This window comes from Lentinula edodes (genome assembly GCF_021015755.1).
Source record: "Lentinula edodes strain Le(Bin) 0899 ss11 chromosome Unknown C8R40scaffold_44, whole genome shotgun sequence".
Lineage (NCBI taxonomy): Eukaryota > Fungi > Basidiomycota > Agaricomycetes > Agaricales > Omphalotaceae > Lentinula > Lentinula edodes.
Genome location: NW_025764350.1, coordinates 126252 through 141333, shown reverse-complemented (window position 1 = coordinate 141333; position 15082 = coordinate 126252). Strand labels below are relative to the sequence as shown.

The 15082-nt window shown below is 45.3% G+C and overlaps 8 protein-coding genes across 8 annotated transcripts; 5 read left to right on the top strand and 3 right to left on the bottom strand.

The window, feature by feature from the left end:
• Positions 1–781: 781 nt before the first annotated feature.
• C8R40DRAFT_1175521 (S-adenosyl-L-methionine-dependent methyltransferase) lies at positions 782–2839 on the top strand (the record flags this gene model as incomplete). Its single annotated transcript, XM_046232339.1, has 14 exons — positions 782–1027; positions 1081–1092; positions 1148–1240; positions 1308–1323; positions 1382–1463; positions 1521–1644; positions 1700–1723; positions 1794–1854; positions 1941–2089; positions 2148–2252; positions 2309–2322; positions 2373–2455; positions 2510–2705; positions 2764–2839. 14 exons carry the CDS (start codon positions 782–784, stop codon positions 2837–2839), a joined length of 1281 nt encoding a protein of 426 aa, XP_046081592.1.
• On the bottom strand, positions 2683–3952 carry C8R40DRAFT_1126022 (uncharacterized protein). The gene is made up of 3 exons (XM_046229007.1): positions 3573–3952; positions 3191–3518; positions 2683–3130 (listed from the first exon to the last, which is right to left on the bottom strand). The coding sequence occupies exons 1-3, from the start codon at positions 3903–3905 to the stop codon at positions 2943–2945; spliced, it is 849 nt and encodes a 282-aa protein (XP_046081591.1). The 5' UTR covers positions 3906–3952; the 3' UTR covers positions 2683–2942.
• Positions 3953–5439: 1487 nt separating this feature from the next.
• On the top strand, positions 5440–6351 carry C8R40DRAFT_1056683 (uncharacterized protein; the record flags this gene model as incomplete). Its single annotated transcript, XM_046225100.1, has 5 exons — positions 5440–5528; positions 5593–5599; positions 5657–5853; positions 5926–5992; positions 6190–6351. The coding sequence occupies 5 exons, from the start codon at positions 5440–5442 to the stop codon at positions 6349–6351; spliced, it is 522 nt and encodes a 173-aa protein (XP_046081590.1).
• Positions 6352–6489: 138 nt separating this feature from the next.
• On the top strand, positions 6490–7305 carry C8R40DRAFT_639994 (uncharacterized protein). Its single transcript, XM_046235742.1, has 3 exons — positions 6490–6874; positions 6942–7150; positions 7201–7305. The coding sequence occupies exons 1-2, from the start codon at positions 6597–6599 to the stop codon at positions 7015–7017; spliced, it is 354 nt and encodes a 117-aa protein (XP_046081589.1). The 5' UTR covers positions 6490–6596; the 3' UTR covers positions 7018–7150; positions 7201–7305.
• A 566-nt stretch (positions 7306–7871) lies between these two features.
• On the top strand, positions 7872–9089 carry C8R40DRAFT_1240395 (uncharacterized protein). The gene is made up of 3 exons (XM_046233516.1): positions 7872–8328; positions 8387–8723; positions 8779–9089. Exons 1-3 carry the CDS (start codon positions 7894–7896, stop codon positions 8844–8846), a joined length of 840 nt encoding a protein of 279 aa, XP_046081588.1. The 5' UTR covers positions 7872–7893; the 3' UTR covers positions 8847–9089.
• Positions 9090–9647: 558 nt separating this feature from the next.
• On the bottom strand, positions 9648–10337 carry C8R40DRAFT_1056717 (ribosomal protein L13 domain-containing protein; the record flags this gene model as incomplete). The annotated part of the gene is made up of 4 exons (XM_046225102.1): positions 9648–9878; positions 9935–10089; positions 10143–10266; positions 10317–10337. The coding sequence occupies 4 exons, from the start codon at positions 10335–10337 to the stop codon at positions 9648–9650; spliced, it is 531 nt and encodes a 176-aa protein (XP_046081587.1).
• An 89-nt stretch (positions 10338–10426) lies between these two features.
• C8R40DRAFT_1126007 (MFS polyamine transporter) lies at positions 10427–13119 on the top strand. The gene is made up of 15 exons (XM_046229006.1): positions 10427–10763; positions 10816–10988; positions 11069–11082; positions 11148–11217; positions 11285–11376; positions 11437–11552; positions 11616–11646; positions 11715–11778; positions 11840–11957; positions 12013–12125; positions 12187–12378; positions 12427–12521; positions 12584–12674; positions 12741–12879; positions 12928–13119. The coding sequence occupies exons 1-15, from the start codon at positions 10531–10533 to the stop codon at positions 12992–12994; spliced, it is 1608 nt and encodes a 535-aa protein (XP_046081586.1). The 5' UTR covers positions 10427–10530; the 3' UTR covers positions 12995–13119.
• Positions 13120–13130: 11 nt separating this feature from the next.
• Positions 13131–14872, bottom strand: C8R40DRAFT_1126003 (uncharacterized protein). Its single transcript, XM_046229005.1, has 3 exons — positions 14604–14872; positions 13418–14557; positions 13131–13366 (listed from the first exon to the last, which is right to left on the bottom strand). The coding sequence occupies exons 2-3, from the start codon at positions 14534–14536 to the stop codon at positions 13268–13270; spliced, it is 1218 nt and encodes a 405-aa protein (XP_046081585.1). The 5' UTR covers positions 14537–14557; positions 14604–14872; the 3' UTR covers positions 13131–13267.
• Between the last annotated feature and the right edge of the window lie 210 nt (positions 14873–15082).

The following is a 15082-nucleotide window of genomic DNA, read 5'->3' as shown; positions in this document are numbered from 1 at the left end:
ATATTGTTTGCATTGTTTTCTTTGTTGAATGTAAGACGCGTCGTTACATCCCAGGAAGCGAACATATTGCGAGCTTCGGTGCTACTGTGGGTTATATGCACTCTATCGGGGTTCTGTAATGTCGGACGGCTGCGTAAAGGGAGCTGCATTGTTGTATCCGAAGATTACGACGAAAGGTGGGATTGTGGGATGTATTGCGATGAGTGTCGTGAGTGAGAACGGACAAGCGCCTAATAACACTCATCGCCACTCCTTATCTTATCCTATGATAAGCCAACCTACGGTTGACTTATCTCGGATTAACCATTATTTTGGAGAAATTATAAAAAGTCATTTCGGTCTAGTACGCGTCAACCTCTGTGCAAGAGAAATTCGAAGAATTCCATACGGGGGCTGACCACTTTTTCCGTTTCGAAATCAAAAAAATAATAGAATGGTGCGTTCACAGTGTCGTAGTCATCATCTTCGTATTGTTGAACAATGCATTTCATCAGTTCCCAATGGTTGGCGCTCAATACTTCGTTGGAGTGCGGAAAAACGGAGATTGTGTGAATGCATTGTACATGCTATACATGTCCTTCAAGCCACCACCATTTGATACAATCATCCGGTCTCCTTGGACCACATCTTTTCAATACATCCACAGTCACTAAGTAACGCTTCTCTCCCGCTACTCGGGTTGGATTCCTGAGCTTGTACAAAAGCCATCTCAGCAGGTCTCGACAATACGTCTCTTTTCGTTCTCACGTACTGCATATCTTAAAGCAAGTTCTGAAGAAGAATGTGCCACTTCGACAACACTCATATTACCGCCCTCACTGACCTTATCAACAAAGCTACTCAGGATGTCATTGCTGAATACTCTGCGGTTGGACAAGCCGTTCCATCTCTCGATACCCTTCAGCCGGGTCCATTCCAGGTACCAGAGGAAACGCCTACCCGATTGATCAGGGCCATACAAATCATTGAAGCGGCCTGTGCACAACTTAGCTTCACAATTGCTCCTCCAGGCTCTGTTATGGTCAATGTGAGTCTCGATGATGTTATTATGTTCTCTCCGTTACATATCATCTGCTCTAGAAATCATTGGAGGTATACATTAACCTGTCCCTTACGATGCACCTCTATCCTTACCAACCCTGGTTAGCATGAAGAACCTGCTTGCTTGCTCGTTGTAACTGAAGCTCGAATCGCGGACCTTTTGCTCGGCATACCTGAAGGTTTACATACCAGCATCAGAGTTAGCTTCCCGCTCGGGCCTTGACGCGAAGAAATTGACGCGCATTCTGCGTCTTCTCGCCACGAAGCATTGCTTCAAAGAGAGTAAGAATTTTTCAGCTCCTCCTAGCAACAACGAATCTAAATCACATTCTCCTTCCAGTCAAACCCGGGGTTTTCGCGAATAATCGGTTGAGCATGAAACTTCTCTCGTCCGATACCGTTTCGTCGATTGTGTGTCTACTGTACATTGTTCAAATCATGTGGTTGCTATCCGACACATCCTGAATTATTCCTTACAGGACGGATGAAAGTCTGCGGGCATCCGCATACCTCAACGATACCTTAACTGATCCTTCTGAGATGGATGGTGGGATCCCGTTTAGACGCGCTACCGGGTATCCGTTCTTTGATTTTCATAAAACAGTATGTTATCTGTATTCCAATTTTGTCAGATGAAAAAATGAACCAATCCTTCTAGCGGCAGGGGCTCAAAAAAGGCGAGGTATGTCGTCCTTAATCTAAATGTCTTCTCACTGTCTGTGCCCTGGTAACTTCTTTTTTCATTTTCGCAGCGCTTCCCAAGGGCTATGGTTGGCTGGGGAGATGTAACTGGAAAAGGTTTCCTAGCTAAAGGTATGTACGTTAATTAATTGCCCCTTAAGTTCTTGAGTTCCCTACCACGCTTACTACGAAATTGTTCTATCTGCTCCTGATATCAGTTTATCCATGGACATCCCTGCCCGCGGACACCACAGTTTGCGATATCGGTGGAGGCAATGGACATGTTACCATGAGTCTCATGAAGGCACATCCACATATCAAGTTAGTTCTTCAAGACCAACCGCAAGTTATCGAGATGGCGCGGAAGGTGTCGTAATTCATGTTTTCAATGTTTTTCGATGCTCATGGTTTCCGTTATCTACTAGTTCTGGGCTAAAGAGTACCCTAAAGCGATTGAGAATCAGAGGGTCGAATTTGTTCCATTTGACTTCTTCAAGGACGCTGCCGTGCAAGGATGCGATTTCTACTATGTATGTATGTCTTTCACGGTTGAATATTGGAATCCAACTTGCAGAATGGATCCTAGATTCGCTCGATCCTGTAAGATCTACTTCATGTTAACCTCGAGAAAGGTCCTGATGAATACACAGACGGGACTGGCCTGACGCCGAAAGCGAGATCATCCTCAAGAATGTGCGGAAGGCCATGAAGCCAAGTAGTAGGGTTATCATTCGTACGTTGTCTGTTGATATAAAGATCTTCCGTAGTTCTTCTGACGTCCGACCAGACGACACCGTTCTCCGCAACGCTGTCCACACTCACGAAACCTCATCGAATGAGGGCACTGTCCAGCTCGATATCGCGCCCGAACCGCTCCTACCGAATTATGGTGTCGCCCGTGTCAGAACGTATGAACTTGATATGACAATGATGAATCTATTGAATGCTCAAGCGCGGACACTTCCCGAGTTCATCGAACTAGGGTGAGTAGAATTTGTATGGTCTGAAATCCAACGTACTGATGCGTGTTGACTGATCTAGTAAAAACTGCGGGCTTAAGTTCGAAAATTTATATGGGGCTGGAGAGGTAGATCTGGTCGAGTTCAGTCCAATCTGAGAGACGAGAAGACGAGGTTGGAGTTACAAATGTACCTTACAATTCCCTGCAGTTATCACTAATCTCTGTTTTGAAAAATTTCCTGGATCTTTGACCTTTGGTGTTAAACCTCAACGCCTTTGAACACTTTCTCGAAGACCTCGAAATTCCTGGCACCATTACCAGGAGAACTGTACACCGCAAATATGACCTTCTTGAAGCGGCCCTTGAATTCAGATTCGAGAAGGATATCACGCATCTCGTTTGCAACGAGTAGTGGAGGGCAACGATACGCGCCGCAGCCCATAGCACCTAATCGTTAGCTTGATTGAGAAACAAAATCGAACGGGTCAATAGGACAAAAGAGCATACCGAGGACCAGAAACTCCTGGTCATTCCATCCCGCCATCCTATACACCAGCCTAATCTTCTCCCTCAAATCCTGCAGATCACTCTCCTTAACAAACCTCTGCTCGTCTTTCGTCAACTCAGGACCGCAGGGAGCAGCAACAGTGAGGACAGAGACAACACATCGCTCTTTATTGGGAAGGTCAACACAGTCGTGATCGAGGTCGTGCTTGAAGATAACGACGCCAGGCGAGAATACTCCCGCAATAGATCCAGGACCGAGATTAGGCCATGGGTAATAGGAAGGGGATAGAGTGGAGAAAAGAGTCGAGGAGTAACAGAGGGCTTCTTCCTGGCGCGGCCATCAGGAACTTTCATCCAATTGACACCAAAAACATCGACACACTTGAGTTTTAGATAACGTCGTATCCCATCCTCCACCTGGTCTTTGGTCACTCGCTAGGTTCAACACAGCCGTCTTCCCCGTTGCATTATGTGGATCATCTGATATCAGTCTTCTCGCGATGGTGAATGAATCCGAGTTGACAACAGATACTGGCTTTGGGCTTGGTATCTCTGAAAGAGTAGGAAGAGGCGGCAGTTGATCCGAAATGAATGTTGAAGCCAGAGTAGCACCTTGAGCTTCAAGTTCAACGGTGACATTGGTTGATCTCGCGATGGTATCTCTAGATACTGCGTGACGCTGTTTCCAGGTGAGAGTGCACTTTGGTGTTGTCATCAGGGAATGGTTTAAAGGCGTTTTGCCGATACGGCATTTGAATGGCCTTTACATACTATGATGCCGCTACAAAGAGCTCACAAGTGCATTCACAGAGCACGACATACTACATACTGGATCAGCTCTTCTGCAGCTTCCCGCGCCTTCGTGAACAGCTTGCATAATCAAAGAATTGTGATACAGCAAAACGCGTACATAATATAAAGCCCAATTATATCGTTTCTGTAAATGGGATCGTAACCGATTCTTCCTCCTTTCTCCTCCTCCAATATTCTCTGTTGTGAAGATCTTACTGTTTCCCATTGAGGTGGGGAACATTAGGATTGAGTGGTGGAATTTTACCTCTATATTACTAGCCGTTGTGAGTCAGGGGTAATGCCAGTAGTGAGTTTTGAACAGTTTTCGATGTTAATGGCAGCAGATAGGGAGGTAGAGCAACGGGGTACATACACGGAAGAAGGGTTGTATATGTATCAATGTCAGTCATTTAAAATGCACCACAGATATGTAACGATGAAGAACCGTCTACAGTATTACTAGTTGCAAAATAAGTAGATGGCTCAGAGTAGATATAAAATATTATGAGGAATGGAATTGACTCCGAACTCGGAGTCTCAAAAAATGGAACTCATACTTCAACTGCTCATCCCAGAGGACAGACTTAGGGAGCAATGGACGACAGGCTAGAACATTAATTGACCTATACAAATTTCTTTGACTGCACTATATATTTCAAATTGCAGTGAGACATCTCAAGCAACTCTTGAGTTCTTCAAATGGCCTCACTTGACCTCTTACTTCACGTCACTTATAATTACTATTCTTACCAGGTTTTACTCCACTTACTGAACGTGTTATGGATAGTGCTGTATGAATCAAGTATTCTAGAAGTTGGCCTCACTTCTTAGAACTTGCTGATGAATTCTGCTTCCTAATTGATACAGATAATCGAGGCTTTTTATTCCGAAATAAAGTTGACTCGGGGTCCCCGGAGATGAAGATTGAAAATCTTGACAAAGATTATTCCGATTATTCCATTCAGGTGATGGCGTTGAATAAATTTCTGCAATAATATTGTGTGTGACCATGGGTCGGTTCGCAATGTTTTATGCACCGCCTTCGATGAAATTCTATATCGGAATGATCAACGCAAGCTGGCAATTGTCTGATTCTGTCTGCGGAACCATATCAAGATTTACTGAATGTGCTGAGCTTCCACGTAGGTCGATACCGGCATAATATACATCAGACATGTGTATGCATAGACTCTTATACATCAGCGCTCGAAGGTTTTCGAAGGTCTGGTGAGGGTGCAATGGGTTATCTGAGATTCCTTTAAATCTTGGACAGGAACAACATGGCCACGCGATGCCACGTGGTGACTTGATCGATCGATCGCCACGTTGTTCTTTCCCCATCACACATGGCTCATTTGATTTCTTCGGAATCACTTCCTTCTTGTTCGTCCCGATTCCTTAAAATGCGAGAAGTTTGAGATATAGAGGAGCGCCTTGCGCTTCCTCACGACCAAATAATGTCTGGTTCCTACGTCCTCCTTCAGTATGGAACAGACCCATTCAATAATCGTTATGAGGATCCCGAAGGAAGACTAGCGTTCTCTTTGTGAGCATTGACCATACTCACGAATCCACAGTGGTGTCTCACATTTTTTGGCTCAACATTTAAGGTCCCTTGTAAGTCATTAAATGACCGGCTTTGAATAAGGTAATAATAACTTCTTACTTGTGCAGGCCTCCCAATCGCCCAATCTGGTCATAAGGCTTGCTCGACATATACCTTGGGCTCAACAATATCCAAATGTCATGGGTCCCGAGAACGCTTACTTTTATTTCGGTCCAGAAACAAGTCCAGGGTACATTGTTTATGGAAATAACCGGATTAGTCTTCCAATGTCGCATCTGAGTCGGCAGCAAAGAGAAGGGAGCACGTACGTCGTTTTATTTTCACGCAGTGCGCATGGACAAGGCTCAGAGTCGCAATTCTCACATGAACTGCTTAGCTCGCGCTACTTTACTGCCCAATCAGGCAGACATTACAAGTGGAGGATTACACCACACCGTATGGAGGTACGTTTTATATTTCGTTTCTCCTTTCCCACAGCCTACAACTGGAAAAAAAATTGCGGGAGCAATGGCAAATATGATATATTCCGCTGACGAATTTCTGTTCTGCTCTATCCCACTTTCCTATCTACCATACAATGAACGGGTTTACTGCCACGTTCGACTGTTCCTTCCCCATCCCCCCCCTTTCACATCAGTAGTGCATGGACGGAAGAACGTGCCTAGCAGTTTGGGAGGCCGTACCATCTACCGAATACGACTACGACGCGCGACTTACCCTTAGGCCTTCTGCTCTCATGCTTATCACAGAGATAATGACGACACTGATACTCAACCGTATGTATCTTGCGCTGAACTGGTAACGACTCTGGTCTTCTACTTGCAACCAACATGCGGCGGAACGAGGAAGGACATGACTTCCGACAATTCGGATACCGGCCTACTGAGTCACTTTGACGTGAAACTTAGGTTGCATTCCATTGCAGAAAACATCTGCTTGGTTTATGACATAGCATTCACGATCAAGGGCCTAAGCTCCTAGTATACGCACTGTGGCGGCAGTCGTTTGTATGTCACCTTCACTGATATCCTCCGCGGAAAATGTTCAATGCCAGACTATTTGTTCGAATGTTGGACGCCACCATCTTCTCGATGTCGCATATTTTTAATATCCATGCCGCTTCCTCAACTAAACCACTTCACGTTATTAGCTATGACTTTGTATACCTGCAACCTCACCCCGTGTAATCCTTTCCACATCTATCATCATACCCTACCAACACAATTAAAAAACGGCGTCACATATGTGCCTCTATGGCCGAAGGAGCCTATGTATATTAGCAATGTTTTTCAATGTCGTGTACTATTACAACTTTCACCATTTGTGTTCGTGATTTCCTTCATTGTTTGCTGACCTGTAATAATCCATTCCAAACGTCGAGAATCCGAACAGTATTTCCCTAAATTCGCTAGCGACAGGACCGATAAAGGTGGAGCTACAGCACGACGCACCTGGGTTCAGCTGGTAGTTTAGCTTGAACACGAGACAGACCTTTGGTCGGATTGAATGAATGACCTGATCCCGAGTCTCTGTAGGCGAATGCTACCTCATGGCACTCTCATTTTGTGAATTATATGCGCCCGAAGGTTGGAAGCCTTAAGGTTCTCTGTTGCCCTAAACCTCTCGTTCTTCTCTCATAACTACTTAGTAGTACTAGAGTATATGAGAAAATTTTGACTATGGTTGTTTATCTGGATGTGTCCTGAATAGGGCATGGAAATCCGTGACAAAGTTTCAATGGTTCCGACCAACCAGGAGTAGAGAGATAAACCACTTCTGAATAACACTTGCCGAACCTACTCCTCGTGTGTTCAGACATTAACCTATACCAAGTTCATCCAGATTTGACCAGCGACTCCAGTAAGCTGTAAAACAAATGATGATTAGGTTTGGTGTTTGGTATATCGTTTCGTGGGACCCGTTATAATCTGTACTTTCTGCAGGGAATCAAGTTGGGCATCCCCTTTCGCGATTTGTTTGATACGGGAGCGCGGTAACAAAGAAGAAATTCATCCCCGAGAGTCTCCGAGTTTGAAAGTCAATTAGCACAGGTGTACACCGTGCAGTTTGAAAAGACAAGGTGTATGCTCGTTATCGACGTAAAACTACGTAGAATTGTTTACGATTTTATGAAAGAAGACTAAAACAAATAAGGACTGTTCAGTTTCGGCGGCCCAAACCCGTGGGCCACGATCTGAACGTTCGGAACGGAATTTACGGATTTTTAGTGGAAAATTCCTGCTTGTGATTTATTATGCACATTACTTTACAGAAAAATGAACTAGTATGTACAAGTTCGCTCGGAAAGTTGGCCCGGGATCAGCCACGTGGCCCTTCTTGATTTATGCCTCCATCGCGTCTAAGCACCGTATTCGACCTTAGCAGTCTCCGGCTTCATACAGATGGTTCGCTCGTTCAACAGACCACGAAAAATAACAACTTGCGTTCCTCGAAACGCACTGTACGGGATACTCACGGTAATTGGATGGCTAAAGATGCCGGAGGATTAACTTTTGTGCCCAAGTACCGGAAAGTTTTACCTATGCAACGGGAAGACGAAGGGAAAGGAAGTATCACAGAAGACTATCTGGATAATGCCGCGCCTAGAGTGGATTTCTTTGCGCAACAGCCTACCTTGAAGACTTCTCGAGCCCGGAAACGGCGAAAATTCGCAACCGACGAAGAGTATCTCGCGCCAATGTTGCCTCTGCGTGGTAGCTCTGCTCTCAAGAATGACTCGGAGTCTATATTGCAGCCTCAACTGGCACATCCTTCATCAGTGAACCCATCCTTCCATATCTTCGAAAAAGCTTTTGATTAATCATCTCCTCATGTAGGACCTCTTAAAATGCATACATTACTATGCAAGTATGTATTATGACGAACGAGGATTGCTGTTAAATGTCTCGCGGCAGTATCGTAAAGAAAGAAAAGCGCGGAGACTTGCGAAACTGGCTCAGGATGGAAGGACTGCTCGCACGAAAACGAGATCGTCATCAGATACGGGTAAATTTTCTGGTTTGGAGGAAGATGCAATCATCGATGATGAGGATGGCGACGAAGAATCAGAAAGGGATCATCAGGAGGAACCTACGAAAGCTCCTGTGCGCAGAAAGGATCATGATATAGCCGACATGTACAAGACGATGGACGGTTCTGCTCTAATAGCAATAGGTTCGTATCTTTAATCAAGTGCCATCCCTTCCTCCCATCTTATATTCATGTTCAGGAATGCTGCTGCAGGAACACATTAACGAACTTTTACACCCACAAACAGTCTCCAGCGCAGAATTATAGGAACGAACAATACACCTTCATATGATCATGATATGAGTGATAATTCGGGCTATGACTTATACATGGTACATACTTCCACACTTGAATACATGTATTCCTGTTTCATTCAAATTGACGAAAATCTTCCACTCAATGAACATCTGTTGGTAACTACATGGAACTCATCCCCTTAGAAGATTCCCAAGAAGCCCCCGGCGACTTCGTTCTCATTCAAGTATCTCAAAAGCCTGACATATGAAGGGGAAATTGTACGTGTATGATTACATCTATGTAATTGTTAGAACAAGTAGGTGTGCGATTGGTGAACGCTACAGAATTGAAAACTTAGCGAGGTGTTGGAGTGTTGGATGTAATCGATTGCCAGGAACCTCGTATATGTAAATGGAGATACAGCAAGATGCACTGAAAGATATCATAGACGAAAAATCAGAAACATACCGGAACTCATTGTTACGATGAGGGCGAATGTAAACCGGCACTTATCCAGACTTATCCTTCCTCGGAGATCGCGTATGAATACCGTTATCATGATACAATACTGTAACAAATTCACAGATTGGTGGACCTGGAAAGGTGCGTTGATTGACAGTAACTTTCAAAATTCATGAAGCTCCAGGAAGCTCCTCGGGTTCGAAATCTGAAACAAAATTCTTGTGGCGCAGCTTACTTAGTGTGAGTATCATGTACGCAATTGTCAAGGAAAACAATTCCGTCCTGGGAAGGTGAATATACGAAGGAAGCAAGGGGAACATGTCATTGGGAACCTCTTTAAGATGTCGATATACATACAACACAGGAATATCATAGCGTGTGCTGAGGCCTGTCACGATACTTCGCGGGTAATATACGTGGGACCTGCGCAACGAGCTCTGTTGGATTCCAATCCTGCGGTAGCGTACCATCTTGCCAACTACGCATGACATTGGCATTCAAAATCCCGGAGTGCTCGCCAGGAAATATTCGCAGTCGCTCCATTCTCCTATCCCTCAGTTTATTTTTTGGTAACATACCAGATACAGCTTGTCGGATGATCTAACAAATAACCCTGGTCAAAAAAGGCATCAAAATTGAGCTTATATCAGTCGCACCTCCTCTGGTTTCTTTACCATCATATCTCTGTAGGGAGTCTCTTGAAGTCCTCCCGGAAACATCGTATGTTTGCGATATAAGATCTCTTGTTCCTTTCTTCCTGAAACCCGTATCCTTTTACAGTGGGTGACAATGACATAGTCCCCACAGTCGACTACATTTACCACTTAGAGCCATTCATTTGCTATGCCTAACGACTGTGCTCACCACTAGGGTTGTATATGGGCTTATGTTTGCCCATGAGCACCAGCGCAATACGCTCTGCGAGTTTTCCCAGAATGCGGTCTGTCGCGTCGACTTGATGCCATACTCGAGCGTATGCAAGCGCTGTCTAAATGGAGGGCTGAGAAAGACAAAAATCGCGAAATTTGACAAACGTACATTGCCCACAGCTTGGGACATGGAGGGCGAAGAATTAAGGTGTGTTTGTTCCAGAAGCTGTTGCCAAGCGGAATATCCGTAACATCCGTTCGGCATCGGGTCCGGCATTCATCTTATCGCTAGACCATGAACTTGATGGAGAAAATGTTACCCAGCTCTTTCTTTTCCTGTGCTTGCACTCACTATATCTCAGTCGACTCTTTGATAAACTTTTATGTCCACCCATGAAGAAGAAGATGTACAAACCCAAGTTGAAGTAGACAGAAATCCTAATTCGCCGTCAAAGTATCCAACGACCATTGGGTATGGCGAAGATGTTGAAAAACGTTCTACGAGACGGGAACTACAAGACGTAAAGCCGGTATATAGCCCCACGAACACTTTGGACTCCCGAGAAGTCGTCATCGTGGACTGGGACGGTCCAGACGATCCTAAGAATCCGAAAAAGCCTGTCTCTGTGCTACTTGTTCTGCAATATACGCACTCATTTGTTCTACAGTTGGCCCAGGAGTCGTAAATGGGCGGCTACTTTGATTGTGGCCCTATTTACTTTTGTTTCGCCCGTGGCATCCGCAATGATTGCACCTGGGAGTCAACAGGTTGCGGATGAGTTTGGAATAACGAGTAATGTCGTGCTGGATATGATAACATCCATCTTTGTGCTTGGTTTTGGTACGTTGTCTTTGTGCTTGGTTTTTGTACGTTCTATCACATCGTTTCTTAACGCTTCTTTTGGGCGTTGACTTATATAGCAATCGGACCGCTGGTAAATCGTGCTAAATCATTTCTCTCGTTCAAGTACTGATTTTCGTTCTCACCTGTCATTACAAGCTCATGGGACCATTGAGTGAATTATATGGTCGCTCTCGCGTGGTTCAATTGGGAAATGCCTTTTTTCTCGGTAATTTGACTACAGAATCACGCTCTGTAATTTGTCCATTTACAAGTCTTTACATATTCCATCGTAGTTTGGAATTTTTCATGCGGCTTCGCACAAAATCAAACGCAGCTCATCATCTTTCGATTTTTGGCCGGAATTGGGGGTAGTGCCCCACTAACTGTACGTTCTCTTCTTATGTTTGACCGAAACTTTTTTTTTCACCGGAGCTTCTTCACTCAGATTGGTGGTGCTGTCATTGGCGACACATTCTTTCCGGAAGAACGAGGTCGAGCTATAGCTATCTATGCTCTCGGTCCCATGATAGGACCTGCAGCCGGGCCAGTCATTGGAGCTTGGTCAGTCTAATATACAAGGTTCCATTTCTCCTTCATATTTTACATCGTCAATCACGTCCTTAGGATTGCTGCTCGAGTAAGTTGGAGATGGGTGGTACGTACGTTTTTTGTTTCCTAAGGCCTCTGTATATCTTCGGGCCTCGTTCATTCGGCCATTCATAGTTCTGGTCTACAACAATTTTCGATGTAGCCGTTCAAGCGGTGGGAATCATCCTACTACAAGAAAGTAATTAATCTTCGTCAAGATTCCTTCCTGTATTATCTCTTTGTTGACATTACCTGCCTAGCATTCGCCCCTGTGTTGTTGGAACGCAAAGCCCAGAGGTTGGCGAAAGCTTCGGATAACGAAAAGGGTACCGGTAAACCTACTTCATTTTCTACAATCTATGAGAACGAAAACAGAAAGTAATTTATTCACTCAATGCTCTGGTGAATCTATTGTGACCTTCCGTTTTTGCAGCTGGGCATACATCCTCCGAACGGCGCTGACCCGGCCTTTCATGATGTTCATCCGAGAACCAATTTTACAACTACTCGGCGTGTACATGGCTTTCATCTATGGAATATTCTATGGTGCGGAACTCACCCTACTCGCTGCCTTTAGACGTTTCTAATTGTATGCTCCCAAGCTCAGTTTTTATCACTACGATCCCCGGAATATTCACCATCATCTACGGCGAATCCATCGGTATTATGGGCTTGAATTATTTTGCTCTCGGACTCGGCATGGTTTTTGCCAGTTGGATGAATTCCAGGACTATGGACAAGATTTATATGTACTTCAAAACGAGGAACAACGGTATCGGCGAGCCTGAGTATCGTGTTCGTAAGTACACCACTTTACTAGAATCTTCCGGCTATCTCACGTATACAGCAACCATCGTTCCCGCCTCGATATTTGTTCCCGTTGGGATTTTTATGACCGGATGGGCTGCACAAGCGCACGTTCACTGGTTTGTCGTTGACATGGTGAGATTTTACTTACCACTTCGAACAGGTATCTTCATATCTCTAATCTGCTACGTTTGCAGGGAATATTTTTCGTCGGAGCTGGCATGATTCTTGCGTTTCAGGCGATACAAGTATACATCGTTGACGTGTTCACACTGTACGCTGCTTCGGGTCAATAACTTCTCGATATTGTAAAGAGTGTGGTCACTGACTGTATCATCATCGCCTTTTCAATAGGTATAGCATCGGTATCGTGTCTTCGTTCTTTCTGCGGTTTTGGATTCCCTTTGTTTGGCAATACGATGTTCGACAGTCTAGGATACGGTAAAGGTAGCACTATCCTAGCGTGCGTCGTAATCGCTGTCGGTTGTCCTGCGTGAGTTTTCAGGTTTACCCTCACGACAAATTTTTCACATTTTTAAAGCCCATGGATTTTGTGGTGTTTCGGGAAAAGGATCAGGTCAGGCAGTAAATTTGCGAAAAAGTCATAAGTGTGTACGTGGGTGTTGGTCAACCATAACTTATAGACCTTGTACTTTTCCATTCACGATATTAATACATACCTGCAAACCAAAAGTACTCATGGAATGTTATATCCAAATTTCAATGCACCAGCTCAATGACTGGCAGTGGTTGTACCGGTTTGGTCTGCAATTTCCTCTCACAAATTTCAAGGCCGTCGTTTCCAAAACATACAGAAAAGCAGTAGAAGAAGAAGTTACAAGGGAAAACGAAATCAAGGAAGGAACATGTCAAGAGTCACACTAGTCCAAGGTCATGAGTCGACGAAGATACAGGTCAGTACCTCGTTTCCTCATGTCGGCGCCATCATTACCTTTGGGACTCTTAGTACTGGCACCATTCTGCATAATAATCAGTGAGGGTGTGGTGGGTTCACTAGTGTATCAACGGACCTCTTCGGTGGAACCATGACCAGAATCAGGGTCAGGTGATTTTTTCTTGGAATCGGTTTTCTTGTCATCCTCGGAATTGCTGCTCTCGTCACCCTTCCCGTTATCACTCCCGTCACCGGTCTCATCACCTTTCCCATCTCCCGTCCCGTCGTCCTCCTTCTTGCCACTGTCCTCATCACCTTTACCCTCTTTCTCACCTTCCCCTTTGTTGGAACTGGTCGAAGAATCTGAACCAGAAGAGTTAGAGGAACTAGAAGAGCCGGTACTGCTGGGAGGAACGCCATCACCGGTAGATGAACTGCCTGCATTGCTAGTCGAACCACTATTGGGGGAACCTGAGGCGCCACCACCCATCACATCGTTTGCTATAGCCGATGATGCTCCTGCGGACCCTCCTGCAGCCATCCCTTGTGCAATCATAGGGGCTAGTTGTGCGAGTGATCCTACCGCCGCGGTTGCCGCAGTGGTCACATCAGCCCCAGTCGGTGGCACTGGTGCTTCTCCCTCGGTTGTTTGAAGATGGTTTAGCTCCTCTTTCTTCTCCGCCGGAGTCTCTTTATGTTCAGGAATTACAGGCTTTGGTTCTTCTTTCTTCGCCTCCCCTCCGTCTTTCTTCTCCTCCTCCTCCTTCTTCTCCGTCGCTTTTTCCAGTTCCAACTTCTTCTCTGCCTCTGTAAGGGGTGCCTGCACGGGCTCCTTCAAGGCACCCACATGAGGGGGTGTAGCCACCGTCTTCGCTGTCACTGCAGGATGGACAGAGTTTGCATTGGCTGCAGCCTTTCGAAGTTTCGCTTTAGCCCTCTGTTTCGCCTTCTTCCTCCGATTCCTATCTGTATTCTTTCCCCAACTGTTCACAACGTTCTTGTTGTGACTGGAACGATTTTGCTGCCCACTTTTTTGCCCCTTCTGCTGTTGTCGTGCCTCTAACTGAGAGTGTTCCCCACTCCTAAGAAATAAAGTCTTGTCATCGAAGGGAGCATCCCGTTCAAGGAAGCCTGCTGCATTGCGAGCAATAACAATGTGACTGTTTCCTCGCGGCTTGGAACCAGTAGGAGCACCCTGCACGGAGAGAGAGATTGCGAGAGTAAGGAAAGGGAAGACAGTGTTCCGAATTAACATTTCGGAATACGTAGGTCGAGAGTGAGTGATTTTCTGGACTTGGAACACTGATGACTCTGAGGAATAGTTGGATAAATTACGCTGTTTACTGTGTATACTCTTCACCGGGCCAGCCGGTGGGGTGAGTCGACGAGAGAGAGGGAAAGAGAAAAGTTACAGGTTTCCGTCGGCATTGCCATTTAACAAGGGGTCTTCGGCTGGCCGGCTAACACTAGCTGATACCTATTAGAAATGTGTGTTCCGTTACTGTAATCTTAAGTAGTGATTGTACAGTACGGTAAACTGGTTGTTCGGGAATCGGACCTAGCCAGTATAATTTAACTATCCTATCCTATCCTATACTTTATTTGGGTACTGTGAATCCCGGCAGGTCCTGTCTGGAAGGATTCTGCCAGTGGATTCAGCCACAATCGGAACCACGATTTTGTCCACTTCACCAGCCTTTCCACAACTTGCAAAGGTCCCAAAGCGGTGGTCTAGGGAGATATCTGATAGGCTGCTTCCATAATCCAACACTGCAAGGAAAGGCTCAAGGTAGCCGGCACA